A 21,321-nucleotide genomic window follows, 5' to 3' on the forward strand; every position below is an offset into this window, starting at 1 on the left:
AAATAGTCTCCTCTTGTTAGAATTACTTTGATACAAACATCTATTACAAAATTTTCTGTTGAGATAAACTTCTAGAAAAGTTCAGCAAAAATTTTCATGTGAATTGAATCAACACCCTGGAGGATGGGGGGTGGGAAGGAGTATTCATTTTTTCCTGTCAGTACTTTGTATAAATTCAGCAAAACAACGACACTTTACTTTCAGTCATCATACAAGTTCTTTGTATATTTTTGTTGGGGTGGGGGGGGGAGAGGGAGACTGAAGTTGCCTGATTTCACGGATTCAATCCATCCTCTGCCAGTCAACATAGCTTTCAGCCTAGACAAAAACTAAAATAAAGCATTACCAAATAAAAACCATGGACATATAATTGTCATTTCCCAAAAGCTTCTTTCAGTCCCAGCTTCTCAGAGAACTACCCAAGCATTAAAGTTGCTGCCTCTCAGGAAAACTAATTATAACTCAGGAAAAAAAAAATAAGGAAAAACACAACCCACATGTCTAACTGAATATATAAAGGATAATTATGTCATTAAAACTAACAACATTTCAGATGGCAGAAGAATTACAAGGCAAGAATGGATGCATTGGACACCATCAGGCTCCCATCAGATTATTCACAATAAAAATGCAGCCGGCACCAAAAGAATCTAATCCTTGTGTGTTTCCACTGATACGGCTCAGATGTGCACGCTGGTATTTTTGAGCCCCAGCAGAGCTGAAAGTGTCAGCAATTCATTGTTTACTGTCTGGACTGAATTGACTCTTGGAGCTCCTTAATGATACACAGACGGCCAATGCTCCATCTACCAAGGCTTGTTGATTGCCATCCAAGTAAGTATAAGCTTTCACATAGCTGTACAGAAGGATCCTCCTCACACAGTCCAAGGAACTGCTCACAAAGGCTCTTTTAATCAGTACAGCTCTGTCTTAGTGGTGTGGGCGCAGCAAAACAATCATCCTTTTAAGAAAAACTAAGTCCTGGAATTGAAGAAAGCCAGTGGGTGCTGCGAGGAACGCAGGCAGCAGAGGGTAGGTATGCTTTCTGGACATAATTTATCACGAAAAAGTGTTGCCATCTCTATCAGTGCAGTTGCAGAGCCCCAAAGAAATCACGAGAGCATATTTTCTGAATAACTTCAGCCATTCCTTAGTGTAAAGCCTGCCAACAAAGAGCTTGATAAAACAAGTTCTTCTGTGAGCAGCTGAACTAACGAAACTCAGCTTCCTATAGATTTCTGTTAGGACTCCCCAGACCACTGCAGGAATTACCCTACTTTCTTCCCAATGTTGTCTCTCTGCTACACCTTTGCATTTACTCTGTACCCCTCAGCCCCCCTCACTGCTACAGCATTCCCAGATTTTCTGATGCTTGCTCATTCTTTAAAAATAGCCACGTCCCTGAAAAACTGTGAGTGCATGATCCCTCCCAGGTATCCCTCCCTTGTTGCTGTCACCTGTTCACCATGGTGGTCTCACTTGTTTTCCATCTCATACCCTGTAGTTCCTCCCCAAGCCCTTGCAAGTCCCAGGTGACATCTCTGGCTCCCACAATACCTTTACTTTTCCATCACTTTGGGACAAGCAAGAAACAGCCTGTGGTGCAGCTAGTTTAAAGCCACACACACAAGAACAGATCAGATGGGTTTTGTACATTGGAACAAACAGAAAGGGCAATGGCCGAATGATCTCAGCTTTATCTTAAGGAGGCACTAATCAAGGCTTTGGAAAATTTCCACCAGTCTTCATGAAATTAATGAAAGTGGTAGTGTCTTTGAGATGCTTTCCTTTCTTTCCAGATTGGTTGAAATTTGCTGACAGTTTGAAAGGTACAGGGAGGAGCAGAGGACCAACAGATGGACAGACAGCCACTGCGACTGTATAAGCCACATTTCCTTAGAAAACCAGACTAAAAATAGGAGAAAAATACAGTGGCTGACAGATTTAATTAACATAAACACACAAGGTTTTTAGTCCATCAACCTTTTACTGGCTTAACTATTAGACGAGATGTTCAGTTCCTTTTCTGACAGAGAATAACTAAGCAGCACAATGTTCCAGCTGCAAAGAGTCCTGCAGACCCAGAATTCCTGGGCAAAAGGCACCCTTTCCCACTGCTTCTTGTCGTTAGCCAGGGGTTGCCTCTAACAGACACACAGACATCTTTTAAACTTGCATTGTGGGTTTTTGTCCTTCTCTCTCTCTCTGTTTATTCGTATTTAACTTGGAAGAGCTGCGGACTGGATAAGGACATTAAGACTCACATTTGAAACAATGCGTTATGTATTAGGGGTATAAATCAAAGCCATGATGTCAGTGGAAAGACTCTCATTAAATTCAATCAGTTTGGAGTGTCAGTTAATCGAGCTTTGGAACTCTTGGTGAGAAAGTGCCAGAGCATCTCATGTGACTGAGGTCCTCCAGGCAGCTCAGCTGGGCCACCCTTTGTGAGCTGGAGCCAAGAAGAGTAAAATGCACACAGCACAATGCAGTGATTTGCAGGGATACTAACCTGAAGGAAGCCCTCCAGTAATAAAGCTATCAGGACCATTTCTATAATTAGTGCAGACTGTGGCACCTCTGCTTTTAAGAGATATGTTATAAAAAAGGTGTATGCCCCAATACCACAAAAGTTAATAAAAATCCTCCTTTGTTCCATCACTGCTTTTGGGATTAAAGTTCCCAGGTTTATCCATTTAGTCTAAGTGGTAACTAGCATGTTTGTCTGAATGCTACCCTGGATTTTTAACACTTTGACTACAGACCAGATAAGTTTTTATTTAGTAATTCAATACAACCTTTAAACACCCCCTTGTCTACTAAATGACCAAATAGAGGAACCTGTCCAAGTGAAGTGGAAAAAGCCAGTCCAAGTCCCATCTAAAATTCACCTGGAAATGTCCTTGATAAGTAATGAGCAGACCTTGTTTGGGCAGGGGTATGAAATTAATTCCATCTAAACATCAGAGGTGCTCATTCTGTGGGATACTGACATACCACATGCATACACAGATCTGACAATTTTTGGTTGAACGATTATTAACCTTTTTGGCTATGAGTTGGCAGTAGGGCATCTGAGTGACTGCACTGATAATTGCAGCAATATGCAAGGACAGCAGAAACTAAAATCACTATAATTCATTTAAAAGTGCTTAATCTTCTGCCTAAGGAAATTAGTGTCATGGAAAAAGATTATCTGAGATAGGACACTGCTGGGAGAGCTCAAGTCTTTTTTGATCTGCTGCTCTGCTCCAGGCAGGCTTTTTTTCAACCCATGCAGTGCAGTCACACCGAGAAGTTCTTGAACTTTTTGTGACCCTAAAATTTGTCCCATTATTTGGTTTTGCAGATGCAACCACCTTACAAGGGCACTAGGCAGACTCCATAGCCCTACAGAGACAGAGATTCACCTTTGCAGCCTCACTGGTTTGGGTTAGTGCCCTGCCCAACTTCCAGAAGCAAACAGTCACCTCTTGCCCTCATGCACCAGCACCTCCATCCATTGCCAAAGTACCAGGGCACTGGCTCACACCCCACAAAGCAGTGTTCTTCAAAGCTTCCTCTCTGCTGCTTCTCCTGCAAAACATTGCTTACAGGGAAGGAATGGACAGATGTCAAGGTCAGCCCATGACTGACAGTCAACAGCTTTCATTTCTTCTCCCTCCCTCTTGCTCTGTTACAGTCAGTTTAGCCTTCTCACAGCTGTTAGTTCCATTGGCTGCTATACCTTGTCATGTGTTTGGACTGCGAAATTTTGAAGGCAGGTCTGTCTTCTTGTTGGCTATTTGCAGAGCTCCAAAGCACACAGACACTACAATGACATGAATACAGGTCAGCAGCCAAGTCAGCGATGTGGGGCTGGTTGGGAACAGAGCTCACAGGAGATATATGAGAAATCCAAGCTGTTGCGGAGATTTCTGTGATGATGAGTAAATTCAACCCCAGCAAAGTTGCCTTCTGCTGTATTTCAACGGCATAATAGCTTCAGAAAGGATTTTTGGTTTTCTCTTATATTTTGATATTTTTCCCACCAATCTGATGTAAAAGCTTGCACTTTATTTCTACAAACTTCTCAATGCAGGCAAGAAGGAAACACAAACAGCTCAACTACTTGTGAGATTCTGTCTGAGGGATGAGATGAAGAAAAATCGTGAGGTAAATTTAGCTTTAGAAAAAGAGACAGGCTATAAAAGCTGTTGTCAGGTGCAGATGAACCTCTTGAGAGCTGCGAGGATTTGGTCCTTCTAAAAGTACAAGTGCAAGCAATCAGAAAAATAGCCACAATATTATCTGCATTCAGAGAAATGGATGAATCCTCAGTTTTCCAGGTTGTAGAGACATGGAAATAAGTCAGTTTTGTGTTCTCAGAGATTGTGTTTGGGTAGTTATGCACCAGAGAAAGTTGCATTTTTACTGACACTGTGAGTATGCCATAGACACTCATTTTCCAGGGGCATCACTTACAACCATCTTCCACCTTCCTTTTTCTCAGTACATTCCCTGCATTGTAAATAATGAGGACAACTATTCAGGAAGAACATGGAGATGGCAGACAAGATTGTTTAGTAGCAGCTGGAAACTTTCTGTGTTTTCAGAAGGAACCTAAATTTACCCAGAAGGCACACATATGCTGGAAAGGAAAGCAAGAGGTGTCGGTGGGCTAGAGGGGACCCTGGTCCTCCAGTGGCATGCCATCCCTAAAGCACCTCGACAAAGCAGCCAGAAAATGCTAAACTTGACAGAAAAGCTGAGGGAGAAGGTGGCACAGGTGGATGGAGACATTTGCGCCATGTGCAAGTGGACACTGGATGAACACGTCACTGGAAATCTCACCACATTTCTTCTTGATGAATGCTCAGGCCAGCTCTACAGGAAATGCTGTAAGATGAAGCAGCCTCTAGCTTTAAATGATTTTCATGTCAAAATCCCAGGTAATGCTGGCAGCACTACAAAAGCCCCTTTGAGAGCCCTTGCCGAGACAGAAATTTTCATCTCGCAGGAGAGCCAAGAGCAGGAGTTCATGAAAACCCAGGCCAAAAGCAGTGTCCTCGTAAACAGCAGTAATGTCAGAAAGTCTCCTGGACCTCAGAGAGAAACCAGTGGGCCAAGGACCTGGTCACTGGGCTGCACCAGTCCAGTGGATGCTGCTCAGGATATGAATCATGGAAGCAGGACAGTCACATCCTGTTATGAGACTGCTGCTTATTTTCCTGCTCCTTCAGCCCTGGACCTCTCTGCTGTGCCTGCCACCGAGGCTGCCAGCTGTGGATGATGTAAGGTGGATGTCTGTCAACAGGAATGGGACCTTCATCACCGATTCATTTCACAGTGGCTCCTGAAACAACCACCAGTTGGTAACTGTGTTTAGAGAGGAGCCAGGAATCTGCAGGTCAAAAACTTTTACTGATACTGACGTTTTTTTCTGTCAATGGGAGTACAAACCATGGGAAGGTACTATTCTGATTTGCTAACCTCTCCATAGCCACTGGCCTTACCTAAAGGCAAATAGTTGGCCAAAAACAGCAGCTGAGGAAAACCAGGCTCCCTACCTGATGCAAAGGAAGAAGTGTAGCCCCCACTTGTGCTGTTCATCTCATGTTCCTCAACTAAAGACTAAATGAGAAAGCCCTGGCTAATTTAAGCATAGTAGGAGCTTTACCAGTGCCTTTCATGGGAGCAGAGTTTCATTGCACAGCCATACTAACACCTTCCCAGCCGCTGCAGTTTACAAGATGCCAGCAGACCTACCATGGGTGATGCTACTTTCCAAGGAGTGCCCTTATTGACAATGACATTATGGCTTGTCCAGACAACACAACCATGCAAAGGTCACTTTGAAAGGAATTGTACTGAAGATCACAGTGCCTCTCTTAGCTAGAAGATGTAATTAAAAATATATTGCTTTAAATAACTCTCAAGGTGGTATCCTCATTGCTGCAGGATACTGGGAAGGCAGATATTTAAGGGATTCCTCTTTCTTTGTTGAGACCCTCTTAAAAAATGCTATTAGTGCTTAAAAAGCTCTGCTTTGTGAAATTAGCCATTTAGAGCAGAAAGGTAGTGGGACTTGTACAAGCAAGCATGCTCTGCCAAAAGCAACCCTTCTGTTAACTGGCACACACAGCAGAGAGCTCAATAAGGCCAGAGTTTCTTTAAGGAAATCATTGTACAAGATACCCTCTCTGAAGCGCATTAAGATCCAGTCTTCTCACCACGGACATAATTTCCCCTGAGCTCAGCAGGACTGAGCCCAGAGGGTGTGCACCTTACAAAGCCCTCCTGCTCCTCGGAGCTGGGTCAGCCCAGGTCCGGTGCCCAGGGACCTCCTGTGAGGGCTGTGGCTTCCCCCAGGGGGAAAGAGAAAGGCAGAGAAATGGCACAGCAACATTACCAAAATATTACATTGGTGTCAACTCAGAATCACTTTGACCCACTGGACAATTTCACAGGTGTCTTTTCGTCCCTCTCACTGCCACAGTATCACTTTGGTGTTTTCTACTTGAAGCCTGGCACCCTTGAAGCACACAGAGCAGGTTTTTTCCCAGAAAATTAGCACCTGAGGATGTTTTCAAGGAGCAGAAGCTAGGACAGCGAGCGTGCCACCATCGCTTGCCCAAAATTCTCCTTCGGGAGGTAGAGGTCTGCCAGTCCTCTGGGCATACCCTGCCCTTCCTGAGGGAAGACCATAACACAGGCACAGCTGGTAAACCAGTAAAATTAAGAAAAGTGTTGTTTATCCTATGTGCTCCAGAGAATGCTCTTGACCACAAACAGGGGTTGAGCAGCAGTTTCTAAAACCAAAGGGCCACCTGCACCAGGTACAGCACCTTCACCCATGCTGTCTGCTCTCCTGGTCCAGTTAAGGTTTGTACCTCTGAGGGGAGCAGCGAAAGCTTTCCAGCCCTGTCTGTATCACCACAAAAAGCTCCAGGGACGTTTGCCAGGTCACCCCAAAGTCTGGAAGGGCTGACCCAGAGTGGCCTGAGACACTTCACTTCTCCAGGCACTGAGCCCTGGTCTAGCCATTCCCAAACTCAGGGTCATGAGCCCATGCGGCCAGCAGGAGTTACAAGAGTATTTACAAGGCTGTCTAAAACTCAGTTTCATCCAATATCTACACTAGTGCTGCAGACCCAGAGTTGTCCACACCCACAGGAAAACTTCTACTTCCCACCCCACTGGAAGCAGTGCTCCCTCATCTTATAGTCTTTGTGCTGATTTTTAAGCAAGGTGAAGAAGCAGGCAGAGTAATATTGCATTCCTAGCATCCATTTCTCAAAATTTTTGTTACTATGAAAAAAACCCCACAAATGACTGTTACTCTAGATTCATCTCAGTGTTTCCTTTATCTCAGCTCTATTTAAAAGAAGGATTTGGATCCCTTTGTGCTGTTAACATAATTGAAGAGTTTAGCAGGTGGAAAAATAGTACCTGTGTAAGTAGCTTGACAGGTAAACCAGCCTCCCTCAAACAAATTGCTAGAAGCATAGGCATTATTAGGAACAAATAAACACAATTTCCCTATCAAGTAGCTGTGGAATTCCTCTATGAAGCAACTGTCTGGGGCCATATGACAGCAATCTACTTACATACCAGCAATATGCTCTGGTAGGGAGCAGATAAAACAAACATTAGATAAAGGATCAACATCTCTCTGCAGGAATTTACAGATTCAGCCAGAAATTCTTTATGTACCAGGCCTGTTAGGAAAACATTTTTTTAAAAAAACATACCCTGATAACAGCTTAACTCTAAATAATCCCAAAGCCTGTTGAGCTGCCTTTCACTCTCTGGTTTGCCTTGCTAAAGTCTCATTACTCAGTTTGCACAGTGTAGATGGATGTTATGGAGAAATGAGGAAATGGGGGAAAAAAAAAAAAAAACAGAGAAAAAAAATGGGATGAGAAAGATATTTATGCCAGCTGGCGCTATCATTCCCTAGGAATAAGGAAGCAGCAGCATTCCAGGAACAACAACACCCCAAATCCTTCTTGGTTTTGCTGTGCCCTTCAAAAAGTTGTAATTGTCTTTAAGAAACACAGCACCAAAATGTCCAACTAAAATCTGCCCCCAAACAATTCACCCACTGTTCTATGTCAACCATATAGCTATAATTATGCTACAGCTAGCTTGCTTTGTGTGAGGAATTCCCTGGAAGACAGGCAAGTGTGATGACACTGTTTTCATGGATGTTTGAAACCACCAGGATGCTTCCATGTGACCCTGCTAAAAGGACTTCTACTGTGCTCCTTGAAGGGGAAGCGATAAGGGATCCTTGGTGCGGCACAGGACCTCATCTTTATGAGGGAATTTGTCCATGAAATTCACACAGACATATGGAGACCATGCTGCTACTGCAGCCAAGAGTCCTCATTCTTCACTTTCTTTTCTAATTTGAAATAATTCACAGCAAATTATACATCCTAGACAGTTTCCACTGTGCTTGTCATTTTAAATCATTTCAAGCATGTAAATAACTGACAGAGATTCAGATAAGGGCTGAATGCTACAGTGAAAGAGAGGCTCATGTTACTCAAACAGGCAAGAACCATCCTCACCAGTACCAGTGGCAAGTGACACAAATTCAGTGCCTCATCTGCTAAAAATAGATTCAACAGAAGTTTAGGAAGAGTGCATGGGGCTCACCATGTGCCCCAGCACAATGTCCAGCCACAAATGTAATGTTCTTCTAGGTTTTAAAACTCAGTCATAGCAAGGCAAGACAGAAGCAGGGCTGCGGCCTCTTCTAGAAGATGTAGGACAAGCCATCCTGGAACTACCCTGGAGACAGGCTGCTGCACACCAAGCCAAGGCAGGCAAGAGCTTGATGGTTACAAACTGCTACAAAAAGAAAAATGTAGAAGATCTAAATCAAAGATCAGTGACAGCTCTGGAAATCAACTAGTCCATTGCATGCTGCCAGCCCAAAAATCTGTAACTCCTCAAACCCAGAGGAACTGTCAAAGTCATAATCAAATAACTAAGGAGAACAAAATATTGACTTCAAGTTCTTTGTGCTCATAAATCACGGATTTTATTTTCCAAGTTGCAGCAGTTTCCTTGCTTATGCAAATGAAATACCTCAGGAAGTCTTTCCCCACCACTTTGTTCATAACAGTGGTCATTCTGGTGGCCATACAAAGTACCACATTATATAAAATTCCTTTGACCAAAACCAATTCTTTTTCTTTACTATCATGTCCATTATTATAAAAAAAAACAACAACAGCAAAAACAAAACAAAACAAACAAACAAAACAAAAACAAAAAACCAAACAAACAAAAAAAAACCCCAAACAATTATCTTCCCATTGATTTTGTTTCACCCTGTTCTTCACACAAAATGAACAGATGATAACTTACTACTTAAAATCCAGGGTCACATGAACGCTGATGCAAATCTTGGGCCCAAAGGCTCCAGAATTGCTCCAGCAAAAACCTGCCAGGCTTCTGTTCCTAGTCTGAACCACAAACTGCAGGATGAAAGTGACAGCATTAGAAGTGAAGACTTGGACAAAATTTATCTGTGAGGAAACACAGATGTATTCTTGCTAATGCAAACAGATATTCTTGTATTGATGGTAAATTTAATCCATGACACTGATTTCATTCCCCTTGGAGGTCCAGATAAGCATCTGGTATAACTCAGTATGATTCCTTTGACTTCAGTAGGATTAAAATGCTCAAAGTCAGTCAAAGATCTCACCCAACAACTCACGAATATTTACTCATTTTCACTTAAAGCTGGCAAATATTGTTAGCTTTAAGTTTCCAACCAAAGGCAGAGGGGAGGTGAACAAAAATACTGTTTTGAAACAATGCAGAAAGGAAAACCACACATTATTTCAGGTCAGCCTGAATCATTTGGTTAAAATTAAAATAAAAATAGTTAGAATTACAAGTGTAAACCAAAAGTTAAAATCTTTTCTTAAAAACCAAAACCAAAACAAAACAGCAAAGAGGGAAGCATGAATCTTTATGCTTAAGTACTGTTTCAAAGTGGGAAGGCAAAGTTTTGTTTCAAAACCACTGAAATCAATTATTTCATTTGGGGAACAACAAAGAAAACTTTTTTAATAAAGAACAGCAGGGCAAGTTCTACTCTATGTGATGTATAAGTCTTCAAAACCTCACTTTTTCCAGACTTAATATGACCCGGCCAGGGAGGCAGAAATACATCCTTTCAAGTTGTTTAAAATGAGGCAAAATTTGGACAAAACAGTTTCTCACCTTGTGGAGATTGCCATGAACTCTCTCGAAGTGTTGTGAGCTCTTGCCTCCAGGGAAAACAAATCTTGCGCCCAAATGACTTTTGGCTGCGCCTTGGCATTGCTTGACAAAGGTTTAACTCCTACCAAAATAACATTTCTTCTGGTACATGCTACATAGTCGGGAGGAAATCAGAAGGAGGATGCTCACACCAGGGACTGTGCAGACCCTGGATGCATGAGGCCATTAAAACCAGCTCAAGTCAGCAGATACAAGTGCAGCAATAGCAGCTTGGCACTGCCTATTTCTTTTTAAAAGCAGAGTTTATTACCTCCCCACAGCTGGTGCCTGGGTGGTATCAGCCATCTGGAACTTGAGCTTCTTTCTAGGAACTTCATTTTACCAGTTATATTTTCATTTGCTCTTCAGAGTCAGAAAGCAAACGAAAATCAAGAATGAAGTCTGTTTCAGGATACTCCAAGTGGTGCTTCCCATTTTACTTCTACCCTCTTCTGTGTAATTTTGTTGCCAGCTGTTTATCTTCATAATGGATTGATTTGATATTGCCTTTCCAGAGCTGTTTTTTGACAAAGAATTTTTATTTGAGGTGACTTGTCCAGCAGGCCTGATCCCAAGAAGTACTCAGTGAGGGTGTTGTTGGCTCTCTTGGAAGAACAAGACCATCATTTTTAATTTGTGTGGCAGACAACAACAAAAGCACCGGTCATCTGGGCCTAGGAGACTATGATTTTCAGTAGAAAACAAGTAAAACTTGGAACCATCTTTGAGACATGAAAGTAACATCTATTTATTCATTAAATACATTTCACATTAAGCTAAATGGTAATCAACCAATTCAAGGAGAACATTTGGGAAGTCAAGAGAGACACTTCAAAAGGTCCCTTCCCTTTTGTGTTTTTTTATGGGTGGGTTTTTTTGTTTGTTTGGTTGTTTTTTTTCTTTACCAACAGGCTTTGGACAATATCTCAGCCATGCACCAAGCCATTTGTTATTATTTTCCAATATAAAGAGATATTCCAGGTCCCAGATGTGGGGACTGGAAGGGGAAGGGAAAGGAAAACTGATTAATCTGAGAGCTCTTGGAGAGTGCTAGAAGAAAAGAAACAAGAGAGTTGTCACCCTCCAAAGCTTTCAGATAGATAAACAAGCTTTAAAAGCAATATCAATGCAGCATCCATCCTGGCTTCATGAAATACACCTGGGTTAGGAGCATTCGTTTTGTGACCCAGCTTTCAGACATGGGTGGTTCTTCCCACAGAGTGCAAAGGTTCCCCAGCAAACATCTGCCCACCTGGGGAACAGCATCCCCAAACACACCTCATCTCTGTGTACATCAAACACTGAACAACTGTAGAGTCAATTGTTTTCCAAAAGGTTGAAGCAATTAAATTCACTGTCTAGTTATCAAATCTTCACAAATCTCGTGTCTGTAGTATTTCTGGTCTTTTTCAGACTTACACTTTGCCTCTCCTGTGAGGACTGACTTGCATCTGCTCTTACCATACGTTTATGCAAAGGGAAGCAAATGTGGTTTGCATAATCTCATCTGTATTTATAGCTATATAATATTTGACGCAAGTCTTTCCCTATCCCTTTCATTTTCCCAGCACAAAGGTCCTGTAGAGAAGAGTCCCAAAGAAAATCTGAAAATTTGCTATAGTGACTCATGTTTATTATGCCCCATCTAGACTTTTCTTACATAAGGCTGAGTCACTCATTAGCTGAATCTTTGCAAAGAAAGAAGAAAATAAGGTGTTGATTTATTTATTTTTATTCTGAACAAATGTTCAGGTCTGTTTTCCCTGTTACAGTGACATGAGTTATGACTTCACCAGAACTCTGATTTAATTCCCTGTGACCTCCCTATTTTTTTACTGATTTCATTTATCTAGCAGCATCCTTTGGCTCAGCATTTGCCTTTTCACTTTGACTCATCTAAAACAGAAAAAGTTATGTACCCAGAAATTTCTGAACATCTTCCATTTCATATTTATTTTCCAAAGCCCCAACACGACACACATCACTGAGATTTGTTTCCCTGTGCATATAATTTCTTTTGTTTGAGAGGTTATTGCTATATTAGACCTCTAACTTGCATTGCCTTACATGAGCCATTACTTCACCAGCTGCCTCGCCTGCCTGATTTGGGGAAACAGAGCAGATGTGGGCATCTGCTCATTTGCTGTGAACCTGAACTCATCACCCCAGGGCTGTGATTTCTGCAGAACTCCTCCCCAGATATTTCCTGCCAGGCTCTATGAATCCGACACCCTTGAAATAAAATGCTAGAGCACCTCTGTTTCTGATCAGACCTTACTGTGGTCAATCACTTTATAAGGAAATAATTGTCATCTTTACACTACCCTTAACTTTTTTTCATCTTTCAGATTCAAAGCACACATTTTCTCAGGAGAAAAGAAACTCATGGTCCACATCATATCTCCCCTAGGCTTCACTGGGAAATCTTAACTATGATATTGGTGGGTACCGTCTAGATGGCAAACATGAAAGTAGATTTACCAGATTTCCACAAGACCAGGATTTAGGAACCCATGTGACTTCAGCTACCCATGGAAAAATCATAGAGAAAAACAACCTGCCTCAAAATTTATAATTATATAGTAAAAAGCCTTTGTCCAGTGGGAAAACAAAGTGAGCACTTAAAGATGTGCTGGTTAGGTGACTGGCAATTAAATTATATGTGGTGTGGTGAAGTGCAATTTATACCTTGCAAGGTTTGATGCTTGTGTTTGTAAATACACTGCTCAGCAGACAGCACTGTAACTCTGTGCAAGCTTCAGCATGTGGCAGCTGCAAATATGTATCACCTTTATTCAGAGAGGAAAGTCTCTGGGGCTAGGCAGAGAGTTCAAGCTCCACATTTAGTTTGAACCTCATCCTGCAGCTGGCTCCCTCACCTCTGAGATTTCCATCTATCATATCATATCCATCTTTCCCTGGACAAGAAGCTGTCCCAAAGTGGCTAATCACTGTCACATCTGCTCTCAGTCAAGAGCCAGTCAGGGATTACACGCATCTAACTCATTTAGACAATTGTATCAAGCATCTCTGCTGATGGACAGACACCAAATATTTGGCTCCAAACAAGGAGATGCTTCAGGCAGAAGCACTCACTGTGAAGCCACGATTTCAGAGACATTTCAAGCTATGATGCACCAGTGGTCCCCTCCCCAGCCCAGTGGCCACCACATGTTCCTGCCCCTCACCTGCTGTTTTGGTGGTGTTGACCCAAGTATCCCTGCAGCCTCACAGTCCACAGAGTGAAAGAAGTGATCCAGTGAAAGACAACCTGACAACAACATCAAAAAAAAAAAAGGTAAGCCTCAACATGGACAGAGGGTCTGACCCCCACCACCACACAATCCCACCAGCACATCCAAGGTCACCACAGAGGAGGTGGCATGGTAGGACTCTGTGGGTAAGGGCAGGAAGGTGGTAGAATTGCTTGTTGTGGTGACAGCTAATGCCAGGGGAAATTGTTGGAGAGTTGTGGCCACAACCAGGAAAGACAGGCAGAGGCCCCAGCGAGGGGTGAGTCAGGAGTGCACCATCCAGGCGGCACGTCCGGATGAATTCTCAAAGGTCCAAGCACATGTATGTTTCTTTCCATTCAAGTCTCACATTAATATCTGACTGTTTATCCTACTGTGGATGCTGTAAATATTTCTGCTTGTGTTTTACCTTAGTCTTACTGAAATAACAGTGATTTCACTATAGCTTGCAGACATTTCTTGTCCAAGCAGTGTAGTGAGGTGTAGTGAATCTGGGAGCACCTTCAGGAATGTCCAAGACCTGTAGGGTGCTTTCCACAGTATCCAAAGGGTACAGGAATGTGTCCCAAAGAAGTTCCATGAGGTGGCTTGAGGGTCAGAAGAAAAAGAAATGTGTGCAGTGCCTGTCTGGACCCCAAAAATCCCAGAGAATTTGACATCTCAACAATGTCTTACGTTGAGGCAAGCTGCAGCAGGAGGGAACTGGCACTGAAAGCACAAAGAATACATCAAATACTTATTTTGAAAATGAAATTTGATCTGTCCACAGCCAGTTTTGCACTTGCTTTCCTGTTGACACAAGAAGGTCAATACTTGTTATTCTCTGGCTGCAGTGGGCTTGCTGCAAATACCTATTTGCACGAAGCTTAACACAACCAAGGTTTCTTGACAGTAAGCCAGAAGGGCAAAAAAATGTACTCAGAGGTTTTATAAATGACTGGGAAACCCCTCCCAAAACTACTAATTCTTAATGACAATTGTTTTGAGGTACATGCCTCACTTAAGTACTCTGTAAATATGACTTCTGAGAAAAAACACAATGCTGTATTTTAGCTGCAGATCAGTCTGAGCCACACCATAGTTCGAGTGTTGAACTTTTGAAAAGATCCCCTGTGCATACAATTCTGTCAAGCAGCATTGGCGCTGCAAGCCAGGATCAGCTGAAGAAATGCGGATTACATCTGCCTCATTGAGTTCTGTTATTATCATTATTACTTCACAGCTCATTTTTCCTTCCCAGCACGAGGCTCTCCAAGCGCAAGAGTTCGCTGAGCTCCTGGTAACTCGCCACGCACACTGACAACTCTAGCATTTATCACAGCTTGTCAGAGCGGCATTGCAGCCGCTGTGCTTGTGGTCCCTGCTCCTGCGTGCAAAGTCCCTGGCCTTGCAGGTGAGCACAACAAAGCCACACATTGAATATTGCACACTGCCACATTGCTCATTTTCCCCTTCCCCAAATGTATTAACTGTGCCTTGCTTCTTTTCTCTTTCCCACCTGCTTTGGTGGGATGCACCTGCATGTGATGACCCTCTCAGCAGCAAAGGCCGGCACTCTGCTCTCCCCTCCTGCTGCCTGTTTGCCACAGGCACAGCTCCATCTCACTGGTTGGGCTTTTCACCGAATCGCACAAAATCACAGAATGGTTGGGGTCGGAAGGGACCTCTGAAGATCATCTCATCCAACCCACCTGCTAGAGCAGGTTCACCTAGAGTAGATTGCGCAGGAATGTGTCCAGATGGGTTTTAAATGTCTCCAGAGAAGGAGACCCCACAACCTCTCTGAGCAGCCTGTTCCAGGGCTCTGGCACCCTCAGAATAAAGAAATTTCTCCTCATGCGTAAATGGAACCTCATATGCTACAGTCTGTGACTATTATCCCTCACCCTATCATTGGTCATCACTGAAAACAGTCTGGTCCCATCCTCTTGACACCCACCCTTGAGATATTTATAAGCATAATTAAGATCCCTGTTCCCACAGCCTGCAGTGGCAAGTACTGGCTCTGCAACTGGACCCACTGCTGACAGTCAGGGCTGGCACCAAAAGCAATATAATACTGTAAAAACCAATTTTTATAAGGACCAGAAAGATCTATTCATTGTGTCCTGCAGCAGGCATTCCCCACGGCTACCAGCTTTTGTGCAGGTTTATATAAAAGGAAAACCTGAAGCCCCTGTCAGCTCTGCCTCCTGGCTCAGCCCACAAAGTTTGTGTGATGTTAATGTGTAAATGAGCAGTCCAGCTTCTTGAAAGCTTCAACAGCAGCTTCTTTAGTTCATTTTTCCATTCATGAAACATATGGGGATTTTTTAAAGGTCACATTATCGCACGCTCTTGGTGTTTGCAGCACAACTGACTCCACAGAGCAGTCATTTGGTTTGGCTGTAACTGCCCATCACAGGGTTTGCTAATTCTTTTGTTTTTTTCCAGGCGGTATTAATAAGCTAATGGCTAACTTTCACATTTCTGGTGCTTTTGCATTCGCGTACTTTGGAAGGAACTACACAGCTCCTAAAAGGTGTTAGAGAGGCCTAAACTAGTAATGAAAGAATTTACACACTTAAAATCAATGTATTATTTCTTTGCCTCTTTAAGAACTTATCTGATGACCCTTGAAGACAAGGCAACTCCTCCCACTTGTTTACAACAGGTTGTTTCCTTTTAGGCATCCAGCATTGGGGAACAAACACTCAAAACTACCTTGCCCTCTTGCCCACACTTCACTCTTCTGTTGAGATGAAAAGTGAAGTATGGGGAAAGGAAATCATTATTAATATAGCCAATTAAATACAAGGCCTAAGATCTACTAACTCTTACGAAAGTAACACCTGAGTCCAAAGAGTGACTGTTCCCAGCTTTTCAATTTGTATATGTGAAATAAGGAATGAGAAAAACAGATGTGGGAGGGAGCCTTCTCTTTTTCCCTAATTGTGCCCCTTGTTGAAACATAATTGTTGAAGTTGCTTGAAAACATTTCTCATCCTCTTCAACTCTTTCTTTCCCACAGTCACACACAGGCTGTGGTATTGGTGTGAAAGTGGAGAGACCAGCCCAAACAACACATGAACAGTTATCTTGGGTTCCTTTCTGTTGCCAACTCTGTGGACTACTTCCTCTTTTTCAATTTATTTTTTACTTTTACACCAAAAAATCTTGGCAATACAAAATACACAGGACAGCTCCTTTCTTCACCTTCACCTAGCCCTGTACCAGGCAGTATTTTTAACACTTTCTCTATCTTTACCAATGCTGAAGTTTTTAATGGATGCTTTTCATCCCGCTCTCCTTTTCTTTCAGCTGGGGCGTGCTAAAGCTCACATGTCCTCGTAGGCCCGGATAAGAAGGTCCTACCACCCACCCCATCAGCTAGAGGAAGGACATACCCCAGTGTGAGCTCTCCTGTAGCCAGCTCCACATTCTCCTCTGTGTCCAGCTCCTGGGGGCTATGTAAACTGGACTACACGTGCCCAGTAATCAATACCATGCCCGTGGTATGTTAAAAAACCCACTAACATTAACATGGCCTTATGTTCTTGAGGAGTTTGCCCACACTCTATGAACCTAGATGAGTGACGTGGTGGTAGATCAAGCAGTTTTAGGCTGAGGAACTTCCAAAAAGGCTACAACCTTTCTGACATGTTTATGAAATGTTTAACTTATGAGCTTACCACTAACCTCAGATACACATTGCATGTTTCAGGAATGACTGGCCACATCTCACACTCATCCCTGCCTTTGCCTATTTTATAATCTGTGACCGGAAAATATGAACTTATACCAAACCTTCTGCTGGAAATGAAGATGATGAAATCAGTCTGAGGGACCAGAAGTTAGCACAATGTTCTCAGCTCTGACAACCCTTTCATAACACCGAAGCTGGGAAACAGCATTCTTGGCTCTCTGATGTTCAGCTTTCTCCCACTGTAAAAAGGAATTAATAGTACTTACCTATCCCACAGACACGTTAAAACAATTTCTCTATTACATTTTGAAGTCTGTATCTGAGAGATGCTTTACAAAACCAGACTATTATTGAAAGTGCAGTCCTTTTGGAAAAGCAGTTAAAAATAATAAGTTGTATATTAACTGTACTCTGTGGTATTCTTTTTTCCCACTGCTGGTCTTCATTGTATATTTCTTGTATATTTTAAGAACATGACTGCAAAACAAGTAACATCTGCCTGAGAAATCTTCTTTCAAACAATACCCAAAAAATGGGCGGACGACATAGGAGGAGGCCATCTCTTAGGTTTTTCCTTTTTCATCAGGTACAAGCCTGGAAAATTATAAAATGGACACATAAATCATAGAAATCTGCATGGCATTGTCTCATTTGATGCTTACTGCAGAGAACATGCATTTTAGAGCTTTTAGTCATCATCTTTGTGTGAGTAATGATCCATTTAGTTACTAGGGTTCTCTATTGGTGGCAAATTAATGTATGTGGATTCATTAAGCATGTTTTCCTTTGAATGTGTGATTGTTTTGCTTTCTCGTCCTCAGAATACAAACAAATGCTACTGTGAATCACCTCAGTGTGGATCAGTAGGGTTCTCCCAATCTTACAGGCATGACCAGAAAACAAGAAATGGCACTGATTATTTATTTATTTAAAACACTAATTAACAATATCTCAAAACAAATTTCTTAGTCACACAGGGCTGGATTCTGATTTTAAGAAAAGCAAGAAGTAGGAGTAGTTCCACAGAAGAAAAATAAATTATTATGTATATCCCAGAGTAGAAGGGAGGATTTTGGTTCTCCGAAGATATGAAATATATATATATATATGACCCTCCCCCTCAGCCTCCATCTCTCCCCTACACTGCTATGCCACCAGCCCAGGCCCCACTGGCTCCCACTCAATGCTTTCCCAAACTAACAGCTGCCTCTCAGCTACCCCCTCTCCTCTGTCATCTTTTCACCATATTTTTCTTGGCCACACACACACTCTCAATTAGAGAGATCTTTACCTATTGTTGTATAACTACAGGACATTTTTCTTCCAAAGGAAAGCTAGAAAACATAAATGGTATATTTGCCCCTGACCTCAAATTAATATTGAAAACATCTTTCAAATAAACTCATGGTACAACTTAAAGAAACCCCTCCCACGCAATTTTAAGTTCTGCATGCCAGACATCATAGCTTTTCCTTTTTTAAGCAGAAAGACAAACCATGACAATGAGCTGATAACTCGTGGTCAAGCATAGCTTTGAATTTCCTGTCTGAACTGCTAGTAAGAAACAGTTGTATCAGAAATTCAGTACTTATGTAAACAAAAAAGGAAAAAAAAAAAGGACCTTTCCTATAAATCTTGTAGCACTTATCCTAAAGATCAGAATAGTTCCTTGGATGAGTTTTCAGTTAGAAAGTTTTACAAGTGTATTTCATTCACTTTATAGAGAAGAGCAACTCCACCAGAGTCCTGGTCTGTCAGCTGCCTAAATAACTGCAATTAATTTTTTTTTCTTTAATTTTTACTAGACAAGACATGTTATGAATCCACTGGAAAAGAGCAGTCCCAGCCCTAATCAATATGTTCACTTGATGCTCATGCAGTGTGCCATTAATATTTTGAAATTACTGGATCTCAGATCTTTTTACAAACAAAAGACAAATGGCATCTCCTCATCAGCATCAACACGAGACATCAAGCTTTTCAAATACAATAATAACAGTTTTCAAATGTTATTCCCTCATCCTCCGTTTCTTAGAATATCTTAACAGTGACTGTACTGATGCATTTAAAATTACTAAGGAAAATAATTTCTTGGCTGTCACTTTGCCAAGTTTCACTGTGAAATGTGTTTTTATAACTCTATTATGAAACTCCAGAAGTTGGGATCAAAGAGCACAACTAAACTGGGAGGGATACTGAGCTGCAGTCACGGTCCAGCAAAGCACTTCACTGTGGTTGTAGTTCATCTGATCCTTCTCATTTGGAGTCTAGACAAACGTATGATTATTAGCTGAAAGACAGGGCAAGAAGAAACAAGGAAGGTTTCTTGGGAGAGCAGAGCACCTGAGTGTGCCTGCCCGAGCTTCACAGCTGCCTGCAAGCCAAGGTGAGGATTCTGAAGGGCAGCACTCTCAACTTTGTGGTAGTGCTCTATGGCACAGTCATTTTCTACCGTGTTAAATTCAATCTGAGGTAAGACACTGAAGAGTCAGGAACTATGATACCGAATGTGAAGTCCTACATGTGGTTTCAAGAATGTCACCGTCACTTGCTTTTTCAGGAAGGCTTATACACATTAGCAAAAAGCAAACAGTTTTACTACAAAAAACATCTAAGCTGCTGTTTGCCTAAACCGTATTATTTTTAACTTTAAACTCCCCGAACAGTTTGTTGTCTTTGAATATGATTGACATGTTACAATGAGATGCACAAGCAATTATGAAAAAAATACTATTTCTTGCTATATACCATTTGTTATTTCCAGCTATTGAACTTGGACCAACCTGGTAGAGTGAACATATTTTCCATCAGGTAACTGACTTCAAGAGAAGGCCTGGAATCATTCTAGCTGGCTGTTACCCTGAGAATGAATATCCTTCCATTAATTAATCACTTTGGGGAGAATGTATCTTTCTGAATAAACTCATTATTTTTAAACATATGACATTAAGCTGTATAAATAAGCTCTGGAACTGTGATTTAAAATGTGTGCTAACTGCAGGCACGGCATGCCATGGATAGCAGAGCCTCCTCTGCATTTTCTGGCGTGACTTCATCTTCTGATTACAATGAAATGGGGGAAGGGAAATGAACTGACTTGTGATTTCACCCACTTATTACCAGGATTTATTTACTTGCACAACTGATGCATTTAAAGATGCACACAAGGACACATCAGCTGTGTACCCAGAAAGGTTTAAAGTGTACCCAAAGGAAAAAGAAGCATACTGGAAGAGGACAAAACCCAACCAAATCCAAACCAAGATGTAACAAAGTAATCTTGTTAACACAGAGATGATCCTTCAGGTTCAACTGGAGTAGTCCAGTGAAAGTCATTCAAGGCTCATTCCATTTTAAAAGCTAGTTTTCACAGTATGAGGCTTAGGCAGATGTTCTCTTCCAAATCGTGTTTTACCATCTGAGGATATTACTACCCACATTGCTAACAAGAGGTTACAATCTCCCAGCTAAATTTATCTCAAGTGAAATGAGATTTCTCAACAGCAGAGCTGGGTGCAAGTCTGCCTGTAATGGAGAAGCTGATTTAAAAAACAAAAATCATCCTCCTGGTAAAACAAACACTGAGTGTCTGGTAACACTTTCTGGCTGCAAGTCTAAAAAAAAGCCAGAAAAAATAACTTTTCATACAATGAACTATCAAATGTGCAAATCCTTCCTGTACCTAGAGGAACAGGATCACTCCTAGTGCTCTTCACCACAAAATGTTATGGCAACAAGAAGTTCACTCTGAATTGCAGAGGTGAAACACACTGATGAAGGGTATGTCCATTGTTTCCTGGGCCATGGTGTTCCAGATGCAGAGGTTAGAGCCTCCAACTGCTGAAAGGTCATACATTGATGAGCTTTCTTTAAGCATTCGCTACTAGACACAGTCACCTACAGGGCATTACCCTGACCCAGTGTGGACTTTTCTGCCCTGCCAGAGTCACTCTGCATTAGCTATTATGAAGTACCAATAAGTGATGCTGGCTTTGGACTCAGCCTGTACCACTTGACTTTTGTATTTGTTTCTCTTTCTGCTTTCTTCTACTGTTCCTGCCAAGGAAGGCTTCATACTCAAACAGTCCCCCACACCTACCCAGGCTGAATTCA

At 42.0% G+C, this 21,321-nt stretch overlaps 1 protein-coding gene across 1 annotated transcript in view; it reads right to left on the reverse strand.

Annotated features, from left to right (window-relative positions):
• LOC110360920 (uncharacterized) overlaps nt 1-21,321 on the reverse strand; it is a 145,524-nt gene that overhangs the window by 40,205 nt on the left and 83,998 nt on the right. The window contains exon 6 of the mRNA XM_065059775.1: nt 13,458-13,540. Within this exon, the coding sequence (XP_064915847.1) occupies nt 13,458-13,540 (83 nt within the window). The remainder of the gene's footprint in view (nt 1-13,457; nt 13,541-21,321) is intronic.

Source organism: Columba livia, chromosome 3 (assembly GCF_036013475.1).
Source record: "Columba livia isolate bColLiv1 breed racing homer chromosome 3, bColLiv1.pat.W.v2, whole genome shotgun sequence".
Classification (NCBI taxonomy): domain Eukaryota; kingdom Metazoa; phylum Chordata; class Aves; order Columbiformes; family Columbidae; genus Columba; species Columba livia.